Here is an 11,700-nt window from a genome sequence, read left to right on the forward strand (position 1 = left end):
GATTTGAGAAGAACAAGACGTCCTGCTGGGTTCAGCCACATGGATCCCCAATGTTGGATTTTCCTTTTGATTTTGTCAAGGATTTCGCTCCAGGTATCCATCTTCAGGGGACTCTTACTCACCGGCATCCCTAGGTAAGTGAAGTGACTCCAATCGAGCTTGTAAGAGACCTCTAAAATATTTGCAATACTTTGAATGGTGTGAACTGTTACATTCCATCCATAAATGCAGCTTTTGACTTGGTTGATTTTCCCTCGAGCAGTCCATGAATTGGTCCATGATTTTTTTGAAGCGCCTTGCAATGGTGGTTGATGCTCCACCCATCAGGAGGGTATCGTCAGCAAATTGAGAATGATTAATATTCTTTGTGCCCTGCTCAAATTGGATACCTGTTATTAGGCCCATTCTTCGGTTGTAGTCCAAGACTTTGCTGAGGGATTCGGCCATGAGAATAAAAAGGTAGGGAGAAAGGGGGCATCCTTGCCTGAGGCCTCGGGAGGATTGAAAGGCTGCACAAGGTCTTCCATTCACCAGTGGTGAAATCCAGGGGTTGGAGATACAAGCTTGGACCATGTTGATGAAGGAGGTATTGAAACCCATTTTGTTCAAGACAGCCAGTAGGAAGGAGTGTCTAACTCTATCGAATTGGCTAGATCAAGTTTAAGGATAAATCCTTTTTCCTTTCGACTAAGACTAGAGTGGATGGCTTCTTGCACCAAAAGAATGGAGTCAGTAATATGCCTGTTGGCTAGAAAACCTCCCTGATTTTCCGAAATTAAGGAAGAAAGAAGGGGCTTGAGTCTTGAGGATAGAATTTTTGTGATGATTTTATAAGCAGAGTTGCAAAGGGAAATAGGCCTGAATCTGGAGAAAGTAGTCGGCCTATTTTCTTTTGGGATTAGAGCTAAATATGTTGAGTTGGTATAGCCCCTAGCTTGCCTTTCCTAAGGACCCAACGAATCATCTTGAGAAGGTCCTTCTTAATCATTGGCCAATATTCTCTGAAGAAGCTGATTGGGAACCCGTCAGGACCTGGGGCTTTGTCCGATGGAGGCTCCAGACAGCCTTTTTGACTTCATCCTCCTCGACTTCTTGGGTGAGGCTGTTATTCATTTCTTGAGTAACATCTCTGGTCATATGTTGGAGGAAGTTGGAGTAATCCTCCTCTTCTTTGTCCTCTGTTAGGAGATATTTGAAATGGGAGGTTGCAGCAGCTTTAATTGAGTCTTGGGTTTCATGATTAATCCCTTCACTATCTCTGATTGCGTTAACTGTGTTTCTTGCCTTCCTGATTGTGGCTTGATTATGGAAATAAGAGGTGTTTTTGTCACCTTTACGCAACCAGGTTTGTCTAGATTTTAGCCTCCATTTGATCTCTTCATCTCTAACTGTTTGGCGCAGCTCTGCATACAATCTGGTCTCTTCTTGTCTTGCTTGCTGTGTGAGTCCTTCCGCTTCAATACTTTGCTGAATTTTTTCTAGGCTTTGTTTGATGTCCTTCTTTAGTACCTCGGGCTCCTTATAGTTGATCTTTGCCCAGTTCTTGAGAGCCTGCCTGGTTTGCTTCAATTTTGTTTCCCAAATGAAGGTTGGGGAGCCCTCCACGTGCTGAGACCATGCTTTCTTGACTATATCACGGGTGGCTGGAATTTGGTTCCAAAGGGTGGAGTATTTGAAAGGGAGAGGGCCGAGGTGACTTTGGCTTTGCAAGGTAAGAGTAATGGGATAGTGGTCCGAGGCAGAAGTATTGAGGATGTCTGACTGCCCGTTGGAGAAGGTGGACAGAAAGGCGATGTTAACAAGGAAGCGATCAAGTCTTTCCATAATATTGCCTGCTCCCAACCTCCTGTTGCTCCAGGTATATTTGCAATTCTTGGGCTTTAAATCGACCAAGTCCTTTTCTTGCATGATGTGTTCCAGCCGGTTTCGGAAGTGATCAACTCCGAAGTTCCCTCCTCTTTTTTCATTTGAGTGCATGACTAGATTTAGATCCCCTGCTAGGATGAGGTTGTGACCATGTTCTTCTTCTAGATCTTCCTCTAAAGTAGTCCAACAAACTTCTTTTTCCCTGTAATGGTTAGGAGAGTAGATGTTGTAGATTTTTACTTCAGTGCCATTGTCCTTGCTTTCCAAATTTACACTTATCCAATGCTGCTGTGTTTTGACGAGGCTGCAGCTCTATTTGCTTGTATTCCACATTGTTAAAATACCTCCTGAAGCTCCTCTTGCTTCACTAGTGCAGCCACCATACTGTTTTTGTTGGCCAATGATTCTGCTGATTTCGGACTGTTCTAGTTTTGTCTCTTGAATGAGTAAGATGTCTGGCTTTTCACTTTGAATTAACTCCTTGAGGGCAGCTTTTTTGGAGGGGTGCCCTAGTCCCCTGCTGTTCCAAGACAGAACTTTCATCATGATTTACCAGTAGTGTGCAGAGGTGCTCGCCTCTCTTTGCCTTTGGCATTGTTTTCCTTATCCGAGATTCCTAGAATGTAGGTTTCAATCGGTGTCTGTGATCCCATTGCTATATCCTTTTGCGCACTTTCTTCTCTTTGCTGTTTTGCTGACTTCCTTCCTGGTCCATGTTTTTTTGGAATCTCACTAGATGCACCTAGATCCTTTGATAAGCTTCTTGTGATTCTTGTTGAAGTAGTGTCCGGGGAAGGCGGAGAGGGATGGGGGATGAGGGAATGTGCTGGTCAGGGTCCTGAGAAGGATCTTCTTCAGAAAGGGATGCGAAGGGGTTTGAGGAAGGAGGGATTGAGGGATTGAAAGAAGGAGGAGGAGAGGTGGGGAATGGAGGAGGGGCTTGCTGTGAGGATGGGGGTGGGCGCGGGTTAGATGAGGAAGGGTGGGATGGACCCGGCTGTTCTGGTTCAAGTTGCTTGGAGGATGAGGCAGATTTTTTCCTTTTCACTGTTTCCCATTGGTCCTCCTGCTCTGATGATTCAACATTTATAAGTTTTGGGCATCTATTAGCAAAGTGTCCGTATTCATGACATACCTTGCATTTGAAGGGTATCTGCTCGTAATCCAGCTGTTGGATATGGCACCAGTCGTCCACCCTCAGTTTGATTGCTTCCGGTAGGCCGCGTCCCAGATCTACTTCGACGCAGATTCGCGCACAGGCTTGCATGTTGTCCTTGGGCTCACTGCGGTCAATATATTTCCCTAGCGCATTTCCTATTGCCTTGACCGAGTCGTCTCCCCAGCAATGGAGAGGGAGGTGAGGAAGCCTGACCCAGACAAGGACAGCACTTGGAATATCTAGTTCTGGGTCGAAATCCGGGGTCCATTTGTTGAGATAGAGACCCCGGGAGTCCATGAAGTAAGGCCCATTCCTAAATATCAAATCCTTGTCCTCTTTGGTTTCAAAATGAAAGGTGTAATAGCCTCTGCCACAGAACCTTATTGAGATTTTTCCCTGAATCTTATCAGCCCAGTTTCGCTCCACCCATCGCTGTACAGATTTGGGTGAGGGCCATAAACCTGTAAACTGGCCGATTAGTCCTTTCTCTGCAAGAGATATTGCTGCCATGCGAGAGGTGGTCGGGGGAAAAAGAATTTCTTGAAGCACATCGAGTTTTTTAACGAATTTGGTAGCAATCGGCCTTGGTCTTTGTTGAGGCAGAGATTTGATCAGGTTCGAGAAGGCTTTTTGCAAAGCGAGATCCCCCCCTGGTGGATCCGGGGGATCCATGGGGATCTAGAGCCGACGATCGCTGGAGCGTTGCAGAAGCAGGTCGATGGAGGCGGGCGCTCAGACGCGCACGCTAAAAATTTAAGTGAACCATTGATAGTGTGGGGGTCATGTTATGAAGGATTTTGTTACTGCAAACTTAATGTCTCCAATTTCCACTTCTGTACCATCAAATGATCTGGCAAAATATTTTTTGATCTCTTTATGGAAGCCATCAAATTTTTCAATGAAGTTGAGCCATCCAACTTTCTGCAACATTTCCTTGAGTTGTGGGTATCCCTCCATATATTTTGCTCCTACTGGCTCTATCCTGACAATGAGTCCCATGGCTTTTGTTTCACAAAATTTCTTAACCTTCAGAATTACTCTCCTGGTCTATGGAATGGACTGACTGCGATGGTGGAAAAGAACTACAGGTTTGCGTGGAATAAGTAGATGGTGAGGGTTTGGAAAGACGTGGATACGTTGGTCATGTTAGTGTCAGTATCTGCATACTTCCATCAGGGATCAAATTCTCTCTTTGCATTGTCATTTTAGGGGTCCCATACTGAAAATTTTACATCATTCCATTAGGTCATGTCATAATGATCCACTGATGGTTGTCTTCTCTTCAAAAATCTAATTTTTTCCCTCATAGAGTATACTTGTTGACCCTTCTTCAAGTTGTCTTCAGTTATGGTTTCATGGTCAATCTGCAATCATGGTCCATTAGGTCATAGGGCATGTTTCATTAGGTCTTAGGGTTTCATCACCAAGGTCAAGATGCCTGATTTTCTGTGTAAATAAAGGTCAGCAAGGGTATGAGGATGATGAATAAGTCAAGCATGATGGCTTGTAGGTCATAGCCACTGAATAATTATCTTTTAACCTAATGTAATTTTCACCTCAAAAACATGTTTTTGAGGTGAAAAACAAAGTATTTTGAGTTTATTTGTATTTATTATGTAATTTTAAGTCACTATATGTAATAAATGTTCCCAGTTGCACCAGAGCATCTCTCCTTGCTGCATGACAAAGAAACACTGCAAAAATCAGTTCAAGTTGAGCATTTATCCACCTGCAAAGACACAAAGAAGAAAAAGGCATTAAAACAAAGTTTTCAAGAAGGACAAGAAACATTAGAAAGTGGGTTTTTCAAATGAAAAATCAAAATCTACTCCTATTTAAGCTCCCACATTTCATTTCCAAGTTCATTATTCTCATTGGCAAGCAAGGAGTCAAAAAAGTGAGAAGAAGAGGCAAGCTTGAGTGAGTTTTAGGCGAAGGAAAGCTTGGCGTTGCACTTTTGGAGGGTGGTGCTGCACTTCTGGAGAAGTGGAGCAATGGCGCTGCACGTTTGCAGAGCGACACTGGGCTTCTGAGGTAGACAGGTTGGCGCTGCGCGTTGAAGGCTAGGCGCTGCGCGTCTGGAAAATTTCCCCAATGCAATTTTACACTGGTGCTGCACATTGAGACCTGTGTTGCGTGTCTGGGCACCGACGTTGCGCATTGAGTAGGAGGCTAGAAAATCCTCAAAACTTCCAACAAGCTCCAAATTTGCTCTCTCTCAATTGCCTACAAATAAGTTGAAATCCCTCACTTTGGTTTTTGTTTACATATCCACATCATAATCATCATTTTCCTTGATAAACATGAAACCCTAAAAATCTCCCTTGTATGCCTAAAAACCCTAAACTATCATTATTCCTCCTATCACTCACTACAGTTCTAAACCTTATCCCTATTTCCCTATCCCCTATCCCTTTGTCCCTATTTCATATTTCCCATCTCTTTTATCCCTCCTCCCTAAGGGAAATTTCTCAAAACAAGCCCTCCCTCTTGTTTCCTACTCTTTCATTTATTTGCTAGCCACAAGCTCATCTCCCATCCCCCCATTCCTAAAAACACTTTCACTCATTCCCTCCATACAACCTCAACCTTGCAAACATGGACCAAGAGGACCGAGACTATGGGGAGGAGGCAAACATAGGTAGTGACACCTTAGAAGACAGAGCTAGGCAACAGAAAAAACCACACAAGGGAGGCAGGATTATGAGAGAAGAGCCATCAAACCTTAGGGAATTGGAGGCCTCTCAGTTGGCTGTCACATGTTTCAGATACCTTAGCTGCTATGAGTTCTGTGAGCAGGTAGAGAGAGTTCAACATCACCCTGAGCTCACTAGACTTTTTGTAGCTCATCTTCGAGACAACAGGGTGACTCTTGCTGGGGTAACATTCACAGTTTCACCTTCTATCATCTCAGATGCCACTAGGATTCCGAATGTAGGGGAGAGGTGGTATAAGGCCCAGGACCTGGATGAACACTACTATGAGCCTTATATCAAACCATAGTACATAAATGAGGTGAAGAGACTTTTTCCTTTCAGATTTCTTGAGGACAAATATATTCCCATGATGAAAATCATCATGAAGTATTTCACTTGTGAGGGCAGATTCTCCAGGCTATACACCTATCACATCAGGCTCCTCATGCATTTTACTAGGGTGAATATGTTAAACCTCCCTTAATTCTTCTTCAGAAATATTGAGAAGATGGCTCATCTTGTCCAGAAGAAGCCATACCCTCAGCAGATGAGAAGTCTCTATCACTACTCCTTGATCAAGATCATTGTGCTTCATCATCTCAGTCTCCTCAACATCTCTTGGGAGACTTTTCTTTGTCATGATATCTTCAGGGGTCCTCAAATTCCTCCACCAGTGTCTCAAGAAGTAGGAGGACCTTCTAGTAGTGTTCAGGTAAATGAGGAAGCCAAGGAGACTAGAATTGCTGAGGTGCCCGTTTACATGACATATCAGAGGGGCACAAGGAGATTATTTGCAGCCAATAGGCAAGTGTTTTCTCCATGGGATGTGGAAGGGACCTTGCCTTCTTCATTAGTCCATAGGCAAATGCTAGCTCCATAGGATGTGGAAGGGGCTTTGCCTTCTTCTTTAGTAAAACAAGTACAGGTGAAACAACTGCACAAAGGGAAGGAAAGGATGCCAGAGCAGAGTCTTGATGATGAGGAGGAAAGGGACTTTGACTTGACTAAGCATGATGAGCTGGAGCAGTGGTATACCCATCATGGAGTGGAAATCATTGACTTAGAGGCTCAGGATGAAGAAACCATCAAAGACATCATCATACAAGAAAGGGAAGCTCAAGTACAAGATTTGGCAGACAATTTGGAGAGGGCCAAATATGTCATCACATATTTGGAGCAAGAAAACAAGCAATTGAGTGACAAACAAGTCCTCATGGAGCTAGAAATGCTCAAGATGAAACGACAAAGTGGCAAAGAGGCACAAGTCCCTTTGACTCCTATTGAGAAGGAGATTGAAGAGGATAGAGAAAATTGGCTTGAGAGAGTCAAATTGCACCTTGAGAAGCTACTACAGAAGGCCAATAGAGACAATCAGCTGATCAGATTATAATGCTATTTTTCTAGTTTTTGACTATGATCATGGATTCTCTCTCATGGATGATGATTCACCATTGTAAATGATGACTTGGCATGTAATTATGATAGATAAATAGTAATATAGGGTAGATTCATTGCCTTAGAAGTTAGTTTGAGCTCAAATGAATCAGTTTTTCACTTTTAGAGGCAAGTTGTTGATGATGCCTATATTCCTGTTTCTTGTTTAGTATTAGTTAGATTAGCTCCTCATCTTAGGGATTCGACCCTTGAGGATGGGAGGAGGTTGAATTCATGTCTATATCTTCTTCTTCTTTCTCATTGTAAAGGGTTGGACTCAGCTGGATGCTCAAACCTTGATTGTACACCTTTTGTAAGCAGTTTGGCAGGAGATTAATAAGAATTGCAACTATTTTTATGGGATCCATGTGGTATGAGTTTTAGTACAATTTTTCCTTCTGTAATCATATGTTAATGTGTTTTGTATGCTTCTTTAATCATTTCATTGCTTCTAGTTGAATGTTTTCAAGTTGATAGGCGGAATTCATTGCATCAGTGCTCTGCCTTGGGAAACCATTCACCATTTCATGTTTTCTACAGTCTAGGAAGGATCCATGGTTTTCACATGCCCTTCTTAGATTCTCACCAGTCTAAACATCTCACCCCATCAAGCCCTTGAGTGCTAAAGCCTATGCCTACCTTGCCCCATTAAACACCCTGCAATTCTGACCTAGTTCCCTAGACCTAAACTGTCCAGCTCCTCCTGATCTGGCAAAAATCCTTTTCCTGATCCAGTCATCTTGGCTGAGATCCTTACAGAGAGAGCCCTCTCCTGGCCTAATAGGGCTAGCTACTTGGCTAAGCATGGTTTGTGGTTACCCTAGCTTGCCTTCCTTTGGCCTGAGGTTCAATCCAAGTGATAACATAGTGGCGACCATACTGGGGACACGAAAGACTAATCACCCTGGTAATATCTTTCATTTGAATTCTTAAGCTTATGGATGATGAGTTTTAGAATTTACTAGGCTGAATTGGAAAGTTGTAAAGTAATAACACATTGGCTTCGAGAAAGTACACTAGGGCCAATCCAGATCCAAATCCTGCCCCAGTAGTGGATAATCCTAATCTGATTTCAAGAAGACTCAAGAAACAAGAAAGTTCAGTCAGTCCCACACCTTCAATAAAAGTAGATTCTTGCCCTGACGAGTGGTTGTTTTTAGAATACCTCCCATTTGATATATCGTTTGACCTTTCTCTATTCAGAACCAGGTCTGAAAGTGCATTGGATGATATAGTTCTAGACCTAGAGTTTATCACAAATCTCGAAGTCCAAAAGGCAAACCGGTCAATTGATGAGTATATTCTAAATTCCCCTCAATCATCCCTCACTAATATTGCAAATTGATCCTTTGTCAGACATGGTGAATGTCGAGGATGATCATCCCGAACTCATTTTTGGTCTAGCTATAGAAGGTCAGCCTGAAGATAGTGAAGTCCCTCCCTTTTTATCTGAGTCTTAGACTGCATGAGTACATTCTCCATAATGTTATGTTAGATTCCATAGCTTCTCATAATTTGATGCCTAAAGCCATTATGGAAAAATTGGGCTTAGATATCACCCAAAAATATCATGATTTGTACTCCTTTGACTCTGATAGAGTTCGTTGCATTGGTCTCATCAAAGATCTGGTGGTTTCTTTAGATCAAATCCCAGCCAAAAATGTCTTGATGGATGTGGTAGTTGCTGATATACCACCTCGATTTAGTATGCTCCTGTCTAGATCGTGGGGTGCTAAAATCAAAGGAACTTTACAACTTGACTTCTCTTATGCTATCATCCCTGTTTTCGGTCAATTGAAGAAGTTGTACTGGGAAAAGAAAACGAAGTACATGATCACTAGCAAAGAGAAGCCCGTGAATCATCCAATAAATGTTGTACATACTGATTTAGAGTCCTTTGTTTTGTACTCTGATAGTGGATCAAATGATGTAGATATTTAGCTTGTAGAAGTAGAGGATGTACCAGAAATTTCCGAGAATTTTAGAGCAGTTCTTGATCAAGAAAAAGAAAAAATATCAAGTTCTTCTGAGCAACCTATACAACAGCAAAAGGTCAGTGAAGAGCAACAAAATGAAGTAATCAGCCAAGGTAAAGTTGATAAAGAAACATAATTTCAACATCTAGAAGATGAAGCCGACCTTTGGAGCATGGACTTCGATGACGCTGTGGGTAAGGACAGTGCCGGTATTGGAATTTGGATTCGAAGCCTTGCTTTCTAGCTTGCCAAAGTCCCAAGTAATGTTAGAGTATGTTCCTACAAGTTAGCTTTTGATTGCTCTAATAATGAAGCGGAGTATGAGGCTTTGATTACAGGTCTTAAAATTTTGAAGAAGCTCAATGCGAAAAGGATTTCAGTTTTTGGTGATTTAGAGTTGGTGATTAAACAGGTAAAGGGAGAATATCAAGCAAAGAATCCATGGATGAGGGCCTATAGAAATGCAGTTCTGGATATTTTGAGGATGTTTCTTGAATATACCTTGACAATAGTACCCCGAACTCAAAACATCATTGTAGATTCACTCGCCACTGCGGCCATCAATTTGAATATCCCAATGAATTCTAGCAACAAATTTGAAATTCATGTCAAACATAGGCCTGCTGTCCCTGATAATTTGAGGTATTGGCAAGTGTTTTGGGATGATAATGAAATTAATGCCTTTTTGCAGAATGAAGGAAAGTTTAAAAATGCTTCCATTGATGATGATTGTGATTCCGATGACCAAGAGATTGAGGTAAATCAGATGGAGGTTTTACAGCTGAAGGATAACATTATTCCTAGAGGTCTCATACCTTTAGAGGAGCTTTTTGATCAGGATGATGTGGCAAGAAAACCGAGCTTGGTTCCTACAGACAAAGGAGTTGAAGATGTAAATCTTGGGACAACTGATAAGCCCAAGCTTGTAAAGTTATCGAAAGCATTGTCTCCTGAAGTAAAGGCTAAGTATGTTAGATTACTTTCTAAATTTTCTGATGTCTTTGCTTGGGATTATTTAGATTTGAAGGTGTATGACAAGGATATCATTTAGCATACTATTCCTATCAAGCCGGATCAAAAGCCTTTTAGACAAAAGTTGAGAAGAATCAATCCAAAGCTACTGCCATCCATCGAGAAAGAGGTAAATAGATTGTTTAAAGCTAGCATCATTGTTCCAATTAGATTTTCTGATTGGATTTCAAATTTGGTCCTGGTACGAAAGAAGACCGGAGAGATAAGATTGTGCATAGATTTCCAGAACCTCAACAAGGTGTCCTTAAAGGATAATTACCCACTTCCTAAGATGGACCATATTTTGCAAAGAGTAGTTGGAGCATCACGGATGTCACTACTTGATGGTTACTCAGGCTATAATCAGATCTTGGTGCATGAAAAAGACCAAGACAAAACTGCTTTCACAACACCTTGGGGAACTTTTAAGTATGCCAAAATGCCATTTGGATTGAAGAATGCCGGAGCCACTTTTCAATGGGCGATGGACATAGCTTTTGCTAATGAGAAGGATGTTTTCTTGGTTGTTTATTTAGATGATTTGACAGTATTTCTGGTTCTGATGATGAGCACGTGCACCACTTGAGGATTGTCTTTAAGAAATGTAGGAAGTTCGGGTTTTTTCTCAACCTGAAGAAGAGTTTTTTTGCCATGGACGAGGGTAAGCTTCTTGGTCATATAATTTCTAAAGATGGTATTCACATTGATCCTTCAAGGGTGGAGGCCATTCAACATATAGATTTTCCATGCAATAAAAAAGAGATCCAAGCTTTCAATGGTAAGATGAATTTCTTACGCAGATTTATACCAAATTTGGCTGAACATTTACGTGAAATAACTAATATGTTGAAGAAGGACAGTGCTGTAAAATGGACCAAGGATGCCATGAAGTCATTCAATTTGGTAAAGTTTGCTTTGACTACAGCCCCAGTCTTGATTAGTCCTGATTATACTCATGATTTCATTATATTTTCATTTGCATCCGAGCACACCATGGCTGCAATATTGATGCAAAAGAGGGATCAAGTGGAGCAACCTATTGCTTTCTTCAGTAGGACTATTCAAGATGCTGCCTTGTGGTACAATATCATTGAAAAACAAGCACTGGCTCTTATAAAAGCATTGAAGGATTTCAGAGTATACATTCTGCATTCACATACTATAGCATATGTTCCTAACGCAGCAGTCAAGGATGTTCTCATGCAAACTAATCCAGAGGGAAGAAGAAGTATGTGGATTGCAGCAATGTTGGAGTATGATCTTGATATTAAACCTACCAAACTGATCAAAGGACAAGGCTTGGCAAAACTGATGGCAGAATCAAATTTGCATGCTCTAGACATAAATATGATTGCAGCAATGTCAGAGGACGAAGATGGTGGCTCACTCATTCAGGTATCAAAAATGTTTCTCAAATCACCTTGGTATTTTGATATAGTTTATGTTCTTTAGCATCTTTCACCACCTCCTGGAATGTCAAGAAGTAAAGGTAGATCACTTAAACTCAAGTCTGCAAAATTCTGCATTTTAAATAGTGCTCTTTATTGGAAAGATCCGG

The 11,700-nt window shown here is 41.7% G+C and overlaps 1 protein-coding gene across 1 annotated transcript; it reads right to left on the reverse strand.

The window, feature by feature from the left end:
• Positions 1-984: 984 nt before the first annotated feature.
• On the reverse strand, positions 985-1,977 carry LOC149206169 (uncharacterized). Its single transcript, XM_089397618.1, has one exon. It carries the CDS (start codon positions 1,975-1,977, stop codon positions 985-987), a length of 993 nt encoding a protein of 330 aa, XP_089253744.1.
• Between the last annotated feature and the right edge of the window lie 9,723 nt (positions 1,978-11,700).

The sequence above is a fragment of the Pinus tabuliformis genome, chromosome 1_2 (genome assembly GCF_031772625.1).
Source record: "Pinus tabuliformis cultivar Carrire ecotype Pingquan chromosome 1_2, CPIR1, whole genome shotgun sequence".
In the NCBI taxonomy this organism is placed as follows: domain Eukaryota; kingdom Viridiplantae; phylum Streptophyta; class Pinopsida; order Pinales; family Pinaceae; genus Pinus; species Pinus tabuliformis.

Coding starts and splice junctions, on each gene's coding strand:
- LOC149206169 (XM_089397618.1), bottom strand. CDS start 1,977: ATGCACTCAAATGAAAAAAGAGGAGGGAACTTCGGAGTTGATCACTTC.